Here is a 16763-nt window from a genome sequence, read left to right as displayed (position 1 = left end):
ATTTTTTCATACAGATTAGGGAGTTTGCTTCTTTTTCTTTTTTTTAAGGTATCTTTAGTAGTGTCAACAGGATTGGAAACCTAAGTATGGGGAGCTACCGCCACAACCTTGCCCCTTTCTTAACTTGGAGTCTATTTTGTCTTTACCTTCATGTATCCCAAGGATGAGATGATCAGATTTGGGGCTTTTTTTAGCATCGAAACAACTTCTTCTAGTGAAATTATGAGGTGCGCCTTAGTTTAATTGTTTAGCCCCACAACCTTATATAAACTTTTCCCTTTAAAATTTATAAATAACTAATATTTGAGGTTGGGAATCCCAAATAACGTTAAACATTATGTAATTTTTCTAAATGCTTAGAACCAAATTAAATAAAAAGATAAATTTATAAAGAAGTCTTTGTTTTATTTTCAAATTTTAAAGACACCCTTATATATTTTATATTAAATTTTTTATATATTGGATTAATCTCGAATTTGATAGATATATACTTCTCACCATTGCACGCTTGTAAAAAAAATTAAAAAATAATTCAAACATAATAAATAAACAAAATACCCCTATAATATTCAAAGGTATTTATTTATGTCAATTTATTTTTAAAATATGTTTTATAGGTGTGTGATGATAAAAAGTATGGATATGTCTGTGTGATGATAAAAAGTATGGATATGTCTACTTTATGGTTACTTCAATATATAGAAAAATAGATAATTTTTAAATACGATTTATGCTCTAAAAACGCAGGGTTTGAGGGTAAACTATGAAACATATAGGACTTGTTTTAAATTTTAAAAATATAAATATGATTTTTTTATATATATAATTTTGTTCGAAAGAAAAACGTCTTGGTTGTTATTGATTAAGAACATAAAACTATAAATTACTAAAAAGTTAATGTTTATATAGAGCTGAGGCTCTAAATAATCAAATTAGAGACTACCACAAAAATACCCCAGTTCAACACTTCAAGTGTCAAATGAGGATGAGCTCATAAAAAGAATAAAAAATTATATACAAAACCTAATTCGAAGTTTAGCCACAAAAAAACAATGCCACCAAATAGTTTAACCCTTGAATGTCAAACTAAAATGAGTTTGATCCTTCAAGGGACGAATTTTTGATAAAACTCAAAATTTAGTTCACTTAAAAACAAGACTTTTGAGCTTTGTTATGTTACAAAAAGGAGAGGGGGCGTTACATTCACCTCCGCTCTTATTTCATTGTTGCCTCTCTATCTCACCTGGCCAGCATTTCTCTCTCTTCTTTACTATCACTTCTTTATCATTCTCTCCAATTTTCGTCGAGAAAAATGTTTTTTTTTTTGTTCCAATAGCTTAGTGGAGAAGATTCTTTTATCTTGGCGTTAGTAAATATCGTAAATTTCATTGTCCAACGTGCTGGCCAGTTTATAACTACGCTTCTTTATCATTCTCTCCATACCACACCCCACCCCACCCCACTCTACATTATTTACAGCAATGTTGCTCCATAAAAAAAGAGAGTTGCACAATCCAAACAAAGCATCAATCCCACCACCGGCTCTCTCTCTAAAAATTGGAGAATCAATTTTTTGCTTTTGGGGCTGTAGGTCTATGGAGGAGAACAAAAACACAAAGTTGGGTTGCTACCATTAGGTAAAGGGTGCGGTTTGTATAGAGCATAAGTTTTAAATAATTAAATTAAAGTTTTCCTTCAAATAGTATCGAGAAATGTGGTTTCAATATTGAAAATATTTGTGATAGCCTTAAAATATAATTTCACATTTATTTATAAACTTTAATGCTTAAAAAATAGTATAGATTGACATATCTATGAAAACTTAAAAATCTTGAAAAAATAATGGTCAAAAAATATATTACAAAATACACTATTTCCAAAACTTGGAATCCACTTTTTTCTCATGTCTATGCATCTTGATGTCGAGATGATAAATCTAACGATATATGGGCATCAAAACAACATCTTCTAGTGAAAATTTGGCGGTAGGCTCAAATTTGATTGTTTAGAGCCTCGGCTCTATATAAACTTTTTCCTTTGGTAAAAGGGATTGTATATAATGAAATCATTTAACTGTGGTACAAGGTAGTTACATTAATCATGACTAGTAGATGTGAAATTGAGTGGATGTAATTATTTCATTGACCAATCACAAACTTCAAAAAAAATATTCTCGAACTTTGTGAGACATCTAAGCGTGTAAGTAACTATGACCACCTTATATTAAAGGTAAATAGTTATATTGTATACAATCCTTGGGGAAACAAAATCGAGAGGTTTGTGTGAGGTGCCCACTTTAAACTATACAAGTAAGGTGCATATCTAAATCTTTTTAAAAGATGAAGTTCCACTTTTGGAAACCTTATGATGACTTGAAATCAATGTTTAAGCCTAATAATGAAATTTAAAATTCAAACAAGGACAAGGGATTGTATATAATGGGACCATTTACTTTTTAATACAAGATGGTCACATTAATCTTGACTATTGGATGTGAAATTGGGTGGCTGCAATTATTTCATTGGCTATGCTCAAACTTTATAATAAATTATCTCAAACTTTATGAGATATTCAAGTTATCAAATATCACATCGGATGGTTGAGCACGTCATGTTTGTTTTACATGAATATATATTTTTAAAAAATATTTGTACGGAATCGTGTAATAATATTTTCATAAGATTGTATATAATGAGACAACTTACCTTTGATACAATGTAGCAACAATTACTTATGATCATTCGATGTAAAATTTGATAGCTTGAATGCCTTGAAAAGTTTAAAAACATTTATTTTGAAGTTTGAGCTGCCGGATCAATGGAATAATTGCTTCAAGATTAATGGGACCACCTTGTACCCCTATCGTTATGGCAAGTGCATTTTCTCCCACGAGAATTTATTTACCTCCAAGCGATATGGATATGTACACGAGGAGAGTTTCCCTCCGTTTGTGTTTCCCTTGAAACTACTATCTGTTCGCTACACAATCTACCGACATCAAATTTACGGCCACCAGCTGCAATTTTAGAGAGTGAGGGTTGGGGTTTTTCGGTCTGCATTCCAGAGAGTGAGTGCTGTTTTTTTTATTTATCTCGATTCCAAGTTTTGTTGGGAATTGTAATCTGATCGCTTTATAGCCGCATACTGTAATCTCTGCAACATTTGCGCAAACGCATTGAATTCAAGCGCATGAAATTGAGGGTGGTATCATGATCCCTCTTTTCGCAGTTCATTTCCACTTCAACACTAGCAACTCTTTAGAATTTATCTCTCTCTCTGTCTCTCTTATCGTGCAGTTGGGGTTCTTTCGTGAGTAATCTCTTCTCACATTAACAGTCATTTCTCTCTCTAAATTCTGTTTCTTTCTCAAGATATGGCATTCACACCTAGCCGCCCTCTCTACCCAACAGCTCTACTGGACTCTTTGCACTCAACGTGGTCCAGGTTTAATGGCTCTCGCCTTCAAATCACACGGCTCCAAAGAACCCATGTTTCGTCATATCTCAACACTATCACGAATTCAAAAGACTTAGAGAGCCCCGAAAAGATATCCCCTAATCCCCACTGTAATGGAGTTATTGCAGAGAAGACGACCCAAGTTCAAGGTCATTGGATTCACAAATGGACAGGAAGCCAATGTCGAAACCTCCCCAAAAGGCCCAAAGCTGTTCTGGATTATAGAGACAATGGGGTTTCAAGCGATGAACAGGAAGACATTAACAGTAAAGATGATGAACTAGGTTTTGAAGAAGAAGCAGAAAAGAGCACCATGGATCAAATTGTCGACAAGCTCAAGAGATTCGGCTTCATGGATGAAAGAAAGACAGGTTTAGACATGGAGAGAAGACCTGAACGTGGTTCAGTTGAAGATGTATTCTATGCTGAACCAGGTGTTCTTCCCAATTCTAGGGGTGGGCTTTCTTTAGATTCACCTAATGGGGTTTTGGAGAGAGAAAATGGGGAGGTTCGATTTCCATGGCAGAGAGAGGTTTCGGTTAGAAAGACGAGGAGTAGGACTTCTTTAGCCGAGTTAACTCTCCCTGCATCTGAGATTAGAAGGCTTACGAATTTGGCTCTTCGAATGAAGGGGAGGACGAAGATTAAAGGGGCTGGGGTTACACAGGCGATTGTAGATTCAATTCACAAGAAATGGAAGAGTGAAGAGATAGTAAGGATCAAGTGTGAGGGAGCACCCACTCTTAATATGAAGAGGTCCCATGAGATTTTGGAGGTTGGTATCTACCTCAAGTTCATCTTCTAATGCAATGTATATTTGAGATCTCTCTCTCTCATATTGAACTTTAGTACTTATTTTCCTATGGAGTTTGTTTGCGTTACCTCTCTCCCATAGAAAAACTATCACTTGCTCATCTTTTTGTGCTGGTTATGGTGGATCACTTCTCATTATCCAGTGCTATATTTTAATTCAATAGATAGAGGGTGGTGCTAGCCTTATTGCAATCTGATTTATTAGTTAATCATGAAACACTCATAGGTTCATAGGATACACTGAAAAAATATGCTGGACCGACTTCTTCAGCACTCATGTTTAAACTAGAAGTTGGAGTAAATATTAACTTCCCGGTATGTCGAGAAATTAGTAATACAAATAATAGACTTCCAAGTTCCAATATTGGGTTTCTTCAGTGATGGTCAAGGATTTAGGAATGTAGTTTTCCTCTATTGTTCGAGAAGTATAATTTTGGGGTGAATTTGAAAAAAAAAGAAGATTTCACATTTGAACTAGGGATCATAGCAAAAACCAGGCCCTTCTATGCTACTAGAATTGATCAAGACTCGTTCAGGTGAACTTGAGGCTAGATTTGCATGAAATAATGATTTCCAATAATTTATTAGTGGGAAACATGAAGTTTCAAATGCGCATAAAAGAAACCAATTTGTTTATTTTGTCATCTCCTCTCAAATACAACATAGATGAAAAGCAATGGGCTCAGGAAAAGTTATCAACCAATTTACTCCAGGTGTTTGCTATTGACGACAATTTTTTTATGAAATAAATATATATAGTCAATTCTATATGCGTTCATGGACTATACATAATTTCTAATTAGCATACACCCATAAAGACATTTTGGAACTGGTCCATGGTGTTTGAGTGTTGATATTTCCTTGCTACCACTCCAATACCTGTTTCCGGACTGTCCCATGACAATTTCACCCATATCTTTCCCATAGAGTTGGCACACAAGTCTCTCTAGGTGTGGTTTTCTGCTAGCGCAGATCTTCACAGTCACTAGCTATTTACTTATTTATTTACTTTTTTGTATTACTTATTTGTTTGAGTTATCTATGATGTGAATATCATATTTGCATTTTAATGCTTCTAGGTGATATTGTTGCTTCTTCTGACAGATGCGGATTGCTTAAATAATATGTTGCATTGCTATAACATATAAGAAAATGAGATTATGCTTTGTACTTGTACTTAAAGAAATAACAGGAATTGGAGGTTGTTTTTTATGATATATGGTTTTTCCATTTTGTTGTTCAGTACTTAAAGAAGTAGTAGGAATTGGAGGTTGTTTTTTATGATATATGGTTTTTCCATTTTGTTGTTCAGAGAAAAACTGGTGGTTTGGTTATCTGGAGGTCTGGAAGTTCCATTGTTTTATATAGAGGCATAAATTATGATGTTTCTGATGAGAAGCCTGCCAAGAAGCAAACCCAAGTTAATCGCAATTTCAATAGGAATGGCTCAGCCATTGATGAGGTTAACGGTAGTTTTTCAGAGAGTGTTTCATCTAGAGATTTGCAGAGGTTCCCTGAAGAAAAGGGAGTTAACATTGAGAATAAAACTGAAACTGAACCACCTAACAAAGTCAACTATGAAAAAGAGGTAGACCAGTTATTAGAGGGTCTTGGCCCACGATATAATGATTGGGCTGGTTGTGATCCACTACCTGTAGATGCTGATTTGCTACCTGGTGTGGTCCCTGGTTATAAACCCCCTTTCAGACTTCTACCTTATGGAATGAGATTTTCTCTTGGAAGAACAGAAATGACTACCTTAAGGAGGCTTGCAAGAGTTTTGCCTCCTCACTTTGCCTTGGGTAAGTCCAATTTTCATGTTGTTCACGTTCATTTGATTTATATTGGGTGTTTATTTTGTTGGATAAAGTTGTACTTTACTGTTGCTTTTTTGTAGGTAGAAGCAGGCAACACCAAGGTTTGGCTGTGGCCATGGTGAAAGTGTGGGAAAAAAGCTCAATTGTGAAGATTGCTTTGAAACGTGGTGTACAAAACACTTGCGGTGAGAGAATGGCCGAACAAATCAAGGTGACTAAGTGTTATTGAGTCAGAACTGGAACTTGTGATCTCTCTTTCGAACATAAGACCCACTAAATTAAACACTCTGTACAGTGATATTCATATTTGCTGAGTATTTAAATTTTTTTAACTACAATTATTTTCTGGCATGTAGATTTATTTTTTAACCCCAACCATTGGAGAATTAATTTCTAATCTGGTAGTTGCACAAAATGATATTTCTAACATCTTAACAAAAGCAAACTTTATATCTGTCTCTCATGTACTATGGTATGTTTTTGAAACAATTAATATAATTAAAACTCTAAATCACATATTGACTTTGTATATATTTTTTAACTCTTGTATTTTCTTGGCTGGGTTCTTGACTGAAGATTTTCTCCATTGCCCAATTCTAGAGCTTGACAGGAGGTACTTTACTCTCACGAAACAAGGACTTCATGGTCTTCTACAGAGGAAAGGATTTCTTGTCACCTGAAGTGACAGAGGCTTTATTAGAAAGGGAAAGGTTGGCAAAGGCTCTCCAAGACGAAGAGGAAAATGCTCGACTTTATGCAACCGCTTCGATTATTTCAGATGTCTCAACAACAACAGCTAAAGAGGAGCCTCGCTTTTCTGGGACTCTGAGTGAAACCTTAGAGGCGAGTGCAAGATGGGGAAAGAATCTTGATAGTGAAGAGAAAGAAAAGATGATAAAGGCTGCTGAAGCAACAAGGCATGCTGGCTTAGTTAGAAAGCTCGAAAGGAAGCTTGACCTGGTAAATTTCCTTTGACTCTCTTTACCTGTATCTTTTATGAAAATTTGATGGGCAGTTCTGGTTCCCTCTCTCCCCCCCCTCTCTCTCTCTCTCTCTCTCTCTCTCTCTCTCTTTCTCTCCTTCCCTCCCTCCCTCCCTCCCTCCCACACACACAGACGCACTCAAAAGATCCCTTAAGGTATTGATTAGCACTGATTTTTCTTTGCTTAGCATTGTTGACTGTTCTCTTCTCTTTGGAATGTCCCAGATGTCCTCAAGGTGCCAGAGACCACAAATCCATGCATTAAGTTTTGGAATTACTAGAATTTTACTAGAGCACTTTTGACTTTTTTGTGGCTATTCCGTACTCCATGTAATCTGCTTATCAGTGGGTGATCAAAATTATGGTTAAAACTGCTTACACCTACCCCTGTTTTTTCTATTTTATGGGTTGCAGGCCCAGCAAAAGGCAATGAGAGCTGAAAAAGCTTTAGCCAAAGTGGAAGAATTTTTGAAGCCAACTGACCAGTCTAGGGATCAAGAAAGCATAACTGACGAGGAGAGGTTTATGTTCCGTAAACTTGGCCTGCGAATGAAAGCTTACTTACTTTTGGGTAATCTAACATTGCATTGCACTTTTATTTTCTAATTGAAAAAATCTCACTCTTTGGGTTCAAACTAGAGAAAGAATACAGTATAACGATATAATCTAATGGACTTTGGAGAACCATATTCCATCAGGGTCAGGCATTGAAATGATGGACAGTGATTGACTAGAGCTAGTGGGACCTACCCCTGTGTTCATGTCCTGTTCTGGTTGTTCCCACTCCATCAACTTCCATTCATTGAAAGCTCATGGCCCCAATGAGTGATAGGTTTCCATGGTCTTTTGGACTGACATACTTCCTGTGAACCTAATGCCCATTGTACACACTTATCAGAAGAGGAGAACTTAGACATCTATTATGTTACATGATTCAGGGAAGCGTGGAGTTTTCGATGGGACAGTGGAGAACATGCACTTGCACTGGAAGTACAGGGAACTCATTAAGATAATTTTGAAAGCTAAGAATTTTGGACATGTCAAGAACATTGCACTATCCCTTGAGGCTGAGAGTGGGGGTATTTTAGTCTCAGTGGATAAGATTTCCAAAGGGTATGCTATCATCGTTTATCGTGGGAAAGGCTACAAGCGTCCACGTCTGTTGAGGCCCCAGAACCTTTTGACCAAGAGAAAAGCTTTGGCCCGTTCAATCGAGCTTCAAAGGCGTGAGGTATGTTATAACGTGGAATTAAATCCCATCTTAGACTGCTTTAAAAATTAGGGGCATCTTTACTAGGGAAAGTATAGTATAATACAATTGAATAGGATGGAAAATCCATAGTCAATTGCGTTTTCACTATCTATTGAAATAAAGGCAGGTGATGGAGTAAAAGTGGGACCCACCATGGGCGTCAAATTCATAGTGGATCTTACTATTTCCATCACCATACATCATTTCGATGGAGTGATGACCCCAATGGATTATTGTTTCCCTTAGTTCGTTGGATTGTAGTAATCTTTCCCCCTGTTTCATTCATATAGGATATTTCAGGGACACATCCTGTTTCCTTGTGATTCATGTCATATATGAAAAACCCTTGGTGAATTATATACTTAGGTTTCTTCTAATCCAACTAATTGTCTAATGGCTAGCATTGGTTCCCGTTTTCTTTCTTTTTTCTCATCTTTCTTTTTCTTTTTGAAAATTCCCGCTTCTTATTCTTTTTCGGTTTATCTAGAATTAAAGAACGTATCCTATCTTGCTTCTATTATTATCCTTCTTCACTTCTCATTCTTTTCCTACTTTTTCTTTCTCACCTTCTCCTTACTCCTCACCTCTCCTTGTTCCTCTCCTTCTTCTTCTACTAGCCCTTCTACATCTTCTTATTCTCCTCCTCCTGCCTCTGCTGCTTCTCCCTCGCTTTATCATTATTTTTCCTCCTTTCCAACAGCTTCTTCTCTTTCTCCTTCTCTTTATCGTTCTTTTTCCTCCTTTCCATCAGCTTCTTCTCCTCTCCATCCCTCCTCATCCTGCTCCTCGTCCTCGTCCTCTTCCTCTTCCTCTTCCTCGTCCTCTTCCTCCTCCTTTGGTCAAAGGCTTGAGTTTTCAGCTGAGGGTAGTCATGGAAGCACTGACATTTATATTGATGCAGGCACTAAACAATCACATTTCAAATCTGCAGAAAAGAGTGCAGACGCTGAAATCTGAACTGGTATGAGGCCTACCACATTCATCTTTTGAAAGAAGTTCATTTTACTAATCAAATATGTTAATTTGATAAATTGCTTTTTTAATTTACATGTGAAACATATCTTTGGGCTCTGGATGATGCATTGTTTTTTTATGGCTGTTATTGAGCAGGCTCAAATGGAAAGCATAAAGGAGAAAGGCGATGAGGACTTGTATGCAAAGCTAGATTCTGTATATTGTTCCGAAGATGATGAAACAGAGGTCTGTGTGTGTGCATGTGTGTGCATGTGTGTGTGTGTGGTTAAATGCTTCATCAACATTTACTGTCTGGAAATTTTCGTAAAATTTCAGGATGAAGATGATGAGGCTTATCTTGAGACCTATTATAGCTGCAATGAAGATGAGCGGAACCTGAGTGAACTTGAGATTGAAAGCGATGACTTTTCCCTTGAGGAGGGAGAGTATGTCGATAATGGTAGCATCCATTCATTTCTCAGACCAGATGATCTGCCTGAGAGCATGCAAGGTGAAAGAGAAAGAACAAGACACTATTTTTCATAACTTACTGGGTCTATATCAAAAAACTGTTTTCCCTTGATTTTTTGTACTTATGATGGGTATCAATGTGCATTGCAAAGTTTTTGAGATTTAGGGATTTAGATTAATGTCAGCTTACTACAACAATTATTTCCTATCGGGGTGATTTGGGATATTATATGTCAATTTTCTCTGTGAAATGATCAGCTGAAATCTTGGCAACGTGAATTGTCTCGCCTGCATTTAATTGCAAGAAATTCTGGTCAATCCCAAATAATTTGGTATATCGAGCATATAGTCTTCTACAGATCACTTGGGCTTGTAGAAGCAATACTGGATCTGTACGGAACATAATGAATCAACCAAAATTGGTCTTTTGTTTCAGCTTTTGATTTATTAGCGCTCACGCTCACTCTCTCTATCTCTCATGAGAACATACATGCACACTCAAAATGAGCAGCATTGAACTGGACAGGCCGATTTTAAATCATTTGGTGGCATCCCAACCTCAAAAAGGAACAACTTTTGTGTATGCAATCTCATCCCCTGCTTCATGGTAATGCGAGGAAATATACTGTGCATCTTCCTGCCTAGGTCCCAAGTTGACAACACACACACACACACACACAGAGACTGTCCATACAACATATCTCCCATAGTCCATCTATTCCAAATTCCCAATTGTTATGTCCTCTGACAACTATACATAATTCCATTATCATATAAACCAAGACAAAATTATTCCAATAGTTATCTTAAAAAGTATCTGTATTACCATTCTCAAAAAAAAAAGTATATCTGTATTACATACATTCACTTAAAATATGCACCAATTGCTGTATGTTTCGGGTTTATTTCATAATTCTTTTGTGGTTTTTTCGTACACAACAAGATGCTAGGGACAATTACATGTCATAAAAGAACTTGTAAGTTTGTGCGTCTTTAACAGTGAATCTCACAGCACCTATGCAACCCAGAATGGCTACCCCAGAGAACCAAACAGCAATAAAAAGGTTAAGGGCCTTAACTGAGAGACCCAAACTTCTGTTCTTTGGTAGTTTCCCTACTTTCACATAAGCAATTAGGGGCATTACAAAATCCAGAGGTGTGAAACCCACTGCCCCACAAATTGCAACAAAGTCCCCAAAAAAGGGCATTGCAGCAGCAATACAAGTAATTAGAACCATGTAGAGAGAGGTTGCAAAGAGGCGAACTAGTCGATTGCGAATTCTGAATAGGCCAGTCTGATCTTTAGATAACATGTTTTCCTCGAAGTATGCATAAGTTGGCCGGCAATATATCTGTGAGAAGGAAAGGGAGCACGAGCCTCAAACAAACTTGTGAAGCTGAGCCCATCATAACAGGGGGCCAAAATAGACGTGAAATCCTTACGTAAGACTTACACAAATCAGATTCTGGCTTATATTGGTGAGATAGCATCTATAAAATGAATTCTAGAATGCATTTGAGAAAGCCAAGATTCTGACGTGTAATAATTGCACATTGAGAAAAAAAATCCAGCAGTTTAGATAAATCTGTTGACAATTGTTATGGAGATTCATACAAAATGAATACATAGTTGAAGCACCAACGTAAATGAACATATAAAACCAATTAATCAAGTGTCTATGGACCCAAAGACTTAATTATTAATCTGCATTGTCCTTTGAGATTGAATCTTCCTATCCATTGATAGTACCTAAGATTCTAGTTCACCAAATATGCATAAATCATATGTATCACTTTAGGCCCTCTGTATAACTTTCGATAAGCAAACCAGGATCTTAAGTATGTGTGAATAAATTACAAAGTCAAAGCGTGCTAGCACTGTAAACATAACATCAAAAAATGTCTCATATACCTTTTTCCATGTCTCATTACCTCACATGCCAAGAAGGATGAGCATCGCTATGGAAAAGGGATTTTATTTCATACTAAATTTTATAATCATATACTAATGCAGAAAAAGGGTTTTCCTTAGTACTAAATTTATAGTCCTATATTGGTTAGCTATTAAAAGTGATAATATGGGGCGGTTGTTAGGATGGGAAAGCACATTTAGCTACTTCAAGAATCTTCCAATTGGTTATCCATTCATTCTGATTTGTTTTTGAAAATGTAAGTGTGCCATCAAGTTCCAGAAGAAGTGTATGCTAGTACTGATGGTTATACTGAGAGAGCATAGGGTGTACTTTTCTTTCAAGGAAACATTTAGTGTTCAAAGATTTTTATATTTAGAAATGTTGTGGAAGCTGCAGCTTTTGGGATTAAAATTCGAAAGCAGTTTTAAAGCTGATCAAGGTGGAGAGTTTATGTCAGATGAGAACTTTAATTTGCAATGATGTTTCTCAAAAACTTACCTCATCATTAATGTGTTAACTGTCATGACAACATCATCAGAAAAATATAACAAAGAAAACTTCTTATATTGATTATACAATGATTATGGAAAAACATCAAATGTGGACCAAAGGCACATACCTGGAAACACCCTGCTATTTGGATTACAGCAAACATGTGGGCCATTACAATGGCCCATTGTGGAACTTTCAAGGATGACAAAATATAGGGCTGAACTTGAGACCCAAATGCCCAGTATCCACTGAAAGCTACTTGCCAGTAGCTCAGGACAATAATTCCATATGCGAGAGATATGCCTTTATACATATTTTTCTTTGCAGGGTTCCTTATAGTACTCTGAAATGAAAATGATTGGCAAATTTATCAGCACTTCACCCTATACGAATTGAAGCTAGCCACAATGAACTCAACAACAAAAATCTTTGAGATTTTCATTGCCTCATTTTAGATTCCTGGCAACAAGGTACACCCAGAAGTTCTTGAAGCATGTAAGATAGGGAAAGGAAAGTGGAAGTGGTCAAGTATTCTCATCAGTATTTGAAAGCCCTGGACCCGGGCTGGGACTTGCCACGGTTCCAAGGCCGAGCCCGAACATGAGCCAGAGTATTCGGATTGACCGCCTTGGCCCAATCTCAATGAAAATTATATAAGCTCTTTTCTTTTTTTTGGGGAAGGTTAACTGTTATATGGTGTGTATAGAAGTTACAAAAAATGATCAGGTGACCCACAGGTTGGGTGCTCATTACAGTTCCTAAAAAATTCTTTCTAGCTGATGATATGCCCCGTACATTTACATAAGAAATTTCTGGCATGAGTCAGACTCTCCCACCGTTAGGGGTCGTTCATTGGGAACCTGCACCCAGTCAAGTCCAAACCCGAGTCAACAATTTTTTAAATGCTGATTCTCATGTGCTGTAGAATGAGGTTTCACTTTTTTCATTCTTTTCAAACCAGGGTATACTCCTATAAGTGCCGTTGAAAGAAATATGCTCGAATTGTCTTTTGAAATTGGTGCATTTTTTAGCTCTCCCCTCCTAACCCAACCAAAGAAAAACAATAATGAAAGATAATTGTCAAAAATAAGGGAAACATTTACCTGTATTTCAGGAAGCATTGCATCTCCAAATGAGAAAGCAATGGTTCCCAGGGCATTGAATGCCTTGAATATCTTAGTGGCTAAGTCTCCTTCTAAATGATAGTTCACCGATCCCCTCTCAATCTTTTTCCCTACAAGAATATCATGAGAAAGGAGGATTATCAACATCCAATTTCCTTCACATTTTCATGTTAAATTAAAAGCAAACTTCGGCAGATAAGCAATCATCCACCCTGAAAACCGCAAAAGATAAAAAGTGGTTCATTTTTAATTTAAAGAAAAAAAGTATAATCAACCTTATGATACCAGAAACAAGCTAGAAAAGGTACAAGAAATATTTCATGGTCAGCAAACAAGATATTAAAAAAAGAAGAAGAAGAGAAAACAGGCCCAATTTTACGAATTACTTGACAAACATGTATTCAACAATCTGACCAACCTCAGTAGTACTAGTCAACTAGGCCACATTTCTTTGAGCTTTCGGGATAATCATAAACTAGGGACGCCCAACCTTATCTCAACTAGAATATATCTTCCACTTTTCTAGAATTTAGTATATTTCTTTCATAGCTACTTCAAGTTTACCATTGTAGAGAGTCAGACCAATAGTGGTACCAGCAAATCCGACAGTGCTGCAAGTGCATAAAGCATTAACCCAACGAAGGGAATGGATATCCGGAAACTGTGATAGAAACAGCTCAAAAACCCCAAAAAATATGATGAACTCCTGCAAAGTGAGGGCACCATTCTCATGAAAGTACTTGTAAACTGCCTGCATAAAATTAAAGAAGATTAGTTTGCTAAATTTTCATGGTCACTTGCCCGAGGAGAACCAAAGTCTTATATTCTACTCTTCTCGTGATACTAATATGTAAAAAATAAACACAATTACCTTCATTGATATAGAAACACTAACCTTTAAGCTTGTGCCCGCTGCAATATGGATAGCTATATTGTTTCCCAGAGAAGCCACTTGTTGGAAAAATGAGACGGCCCAATAACCCCAAGACCCTGAAATATTTCATGACATATTTCTAAAAGATCAGGAATAGAACATTAAATGCAGAAAAAAGCAACAAATATACATTAAAAGAATCACATTTCTTTACTACAAAATGACTAACACTGGCTAAGTATAACAAAATTTATCAATAAGTTATTAATAATTTCCTTACTCCTACAATTACATACATGTACTACTTCATCAAGAAATTATTGGCACAGATAAGTATGCAAACATGTAAATACATATGCCTACATGCATGTGCACATATCATACATACACACAACTTTTGGAGAAGGACATGAATCCATATGCCAGTGTTTATAACAACATCACTAGTTCTTGGAGCAACAAGTTCATAATGATTATGATTGCGAAATTGACGTTGATGGAAAAGCAAATCAAGGTTGCATTTGATCAGCTTTTCATAATTCAAGGTCCATTGCTTCAAACATTGTAGAAAATCAAAACAGATAAAAAAGGATGAACTTGAAAAGGAAGTGGAAGGACAAAATACCAACCAAAGATACTACGGGAAAGCTGTCGATAAGTGGTGTGCTCTTCGCCATTCCATGCCCACAAAGATGAGATGATGAGGCTGGAATACCAGGTCACCAATGTCCCACCAACCAGGCTAAAAACCCCTACAATGAAATATCCACCAAAAAGAGAACTTTTCAATTCCAAAATGGAAGAACAATTGTCAAACTAAACCAACTCATGCAATCTGAAAATCTGTAAATAATACTATTAATAATGATAATGCCAGAGACCCACCATTCGTTCTTAAAACGGATCACATGTTATAGGAGAGAAAACTCAAACCAATTTATTCAGTGTGAACTCTGGAGAAATGGAAAAACTAAAATAAATATTCATTTCATGTTAAGCTGGTTAGAACCCACCCACAAAATATCAATGAGGAACCCAACCAATAAGGAGAAACACAAAAATTAAACCAATTTAATCAGTTTAAAATTTGGAAACATAAATTTAAATTTTTTTTTGCAAAAACCAGTTAGACCCCACCTTTTCATTCTTAAGAAGCAACAAGAACAATAACAAAAGTACCACCCTCAACAATTAGATGATGATGGTGATGATGATAATAGTAATACTAATACTCACAATAATAATAATAACATTATTATTGGTGTTGATATTAATATTAATGGGCTTGATTGATCAACTTACCAAGAGACCAGCCTAAAGAAGCGAGGGCAAAGGGCAAAGGTGCGTAAGCAGCAGGGGTGGCAATGGTGGTGGCAACATGGAAAGCTGCATGTTTCCATGTCCCTTTGCTCCTCCTATTCTCTATCCACCCTTCTTCTTGTTCTCCACTCTCCATTCTCTCTCTCTGTAACCAAACCCTGTAAAAATTCAACGGTCTTCTCTCTCTTCTAGATCCAAAACTAAGAATTCCACCCAAGATGATACAGATTCTATACTTTCCACTTTTTCAGACTTTCAGTTTAGTATTCTATTTTCTCTTGCTGACCTCTCTTTGCCGGAAAATAAAAATATATTTCTTTCTTCTTCTTCTACTTCTAAGAAACAACACAATTTGAATCTTCTCTCTCTATAACCCCAGAAGCCTCTCTCTCTTCTCCTCCATGTTTTGCTCTGCCACGAGTAGGAGAAGAGCCATGGGCATTTTGAAGATAGCATATTCATTTACTGAGAGGGACTGTTTGACTTGCAGTAAGAGAGAGAAAGAAGAGTAGATCAAATGGTGGGAAACAAAGAATAATGAACAACAAGGACGAATCCTAGAGAGAAGCAAACCACTTTTCAAAACCGGCCTTTCTTCCTTGTCACATAAAACAGCAGGCAGGTCTCACCTGTGTTTTCTCTTCTATAGGGCTTACGCTTTATAAAAGCAGTAAAGCCTCACCTTAAATCCTTTAACTGGAAAACACATTCGGAATCGGAAATCTTGCCGATTGTTCTAAAATTAATTTCTAACGTCAATAATAAAATTTGAAATTAAAAATATGATACAGATCTTGCGGATATTTGAATACGTATTTTTAAGATAAAAATAAATGACACTATTTTAAGAATTTCAAATCCAATTTTTTTTACACAACCATGATATTCATGCTGAGATGATTGATTTAATGGTTTTTCAATACTTGAATTGTTATTTTTATAAGTTATAAGGTGAGGCTATTATATTGATAGGGCTGCAGCCCTATGAAACTATTTTCCTTTCTCCTTTTTGTTTTCTTATCAAGGTTTTAAGGTTTGTTACAAAGACAAAAAGACAAAATGTTGTACCGGTTTGGCATAATGTTATGCCCAACTGAGATCATTTTAAACAAGGGTGTAGTTTGTATAAGGTGAGGCCTAGATAATCAAAACAAGGCGCACCTTCAAACACTATTGAAAGTTGTTAGTTTCAACACTATAAATATTTGTGATGGTCTCAGAAAATTGTTTTTATAAACTAATTATAAAATTTAAAGCTTCAAAATTATGTAGATCAAGTAAATCTATGAATAATT

General features: G+C 36.2%; 2 protein-coding genes across 8 annotated transcripts; one reads left to right on the top strand and one right to left on the bottom strand.

Moving 5' to 3' along the window:
* The first annotated feature begins 2807 nt into the window (after positions 1-2807).
* Positions 2808-10018, top strand: CFM3A (CRM family member 3A). Its single transcript, XM_006838786.4, has 9 exons — positions 2808-4231; positions 5582-6071; positions 6167-6297; positions 6687-7046; positions 7483-7639; positions 8007-8299; positions 9222-9281; positions 9431-9520; positions 9611-10018. Exons 1-9 carry the CDS (start codon positions 3374-3376, stop codon positions 9818-9820), a joined length of 2649 nt encoding a protein of 882 aa, XP_006838849.1. The 5' UTR covers positions 2808-3373; the 3' UTR covers positions 9821-10018.
* Positions 10019-10549: 531 nt separating this feature from the next.
* LOC18429499 (GABA transporter 1) lies at positions 10550-16454 on the bottom strand. 7 transcript variants are annotated; one of them, XR_016051826.1, is made up of 8 exons: positions 15451-16454; positions 14778-14900; positions 14170-14264; positions 13839-14025; positions 13254-13384; positions 12946-13010; positions 12278-12493; positions 10550-11097 (listed from the first exon to the last, which is right to left on the bottom strand). XR_016051826.1 is itself a non-coding variant. In XM_006838785.4 (7 exons), the coding sequence occupies exons 1-7, from the start codon at positions 15602-15604 to the stop codon at positions 10702-10704; spliced, it is 1302 nt and encodes a 433-aa protein (XP_006838848.1). In that variant the 5' UTR covers positions 15605-16454; the 3' UTR covers positions 10550-10701. The 7 variants fall into 7 exon arrangements, 3 of the variants coding, with proteins under 3 accessions (XP_006838848.1, XP_020519782.1, XP_088717652.1); XR_016051827.1 differs by having other exon boundaries at positions 13869-14025; XR_016051828.1 differs by lacking the exon at positions 12946-13010 and having other exon boundaries at positions 13693-14025.
* Between the last annotated feature and the right edge of the window lie 309 nt (positions 16455-16763).

This window comes from Amborella trichopoda, chromosome 3 (genome assembly GCF_054954075.1).
Source record: "Amborella trichopoda isolate Santa Cruz 75 chromosome 3, AtrichopodaSantaCruz75HAP2 v2.0, whole genome shotgun sequence".
Classification (NCBI taxonomy): domain Eukaryota; kingdom Viridiplantae; phylum Streptophyta; class Magnoliopsida; order Amborellales; family Amborellaceae; genus Amborella; species Amborella trichopoda.
The sequence above is the reverse complement of the archived record's forward strand: the minus strand, read 5'-3'. Positions and strand labels throughout refer to the sequence as shown.

Bases quoted from the DNA above. Each gene is read 5' to 3' on its own strand.
- CFM3A (XM_006838786.4), top strand. From the start codon at position 3,374: ATGGCATTCACACCTAGCCGCCCTCTCTACCCAACAGCTCTACTGGAC. The intron at 4,232-5,581 runs GTTGGTATCTAC...TTTGTTGTTCAG, and splicing joins GGTCCCATGAGATTTTGGAG to AGAAAAACTGGTGGTTTGGT. The intron at 9,282-9,430 runs GTATGAGGCCTA...GTTATTGAGCAG, and splicing joins AGACGCTGAAATCTGAACTG to GCTCAAATGGAAAGCATAAA.
- LOC18429499 (XM_006838785.4), bottom strand. From the start codon at position 15,604: ATGGAGAGTGGAGAACAAGAAGAAGGGTGGATAGAGAATAGGAGGAGC. The intron at 14,265-14,777 runs GTTGGTATTTTG...GAAATATTTCAG, and splicing joins GCTTTCCCGTAGTATCTTTG to GGTCTTGGGGTTATTGGGCC. The intron at 14,026-14,169 runs GTTAGTGTTTCT...AATTTTATGCAG, and splicing joins CAGCGGGCACAAGCTTAAAG to GCAGTTTACAAGTACTTTCA.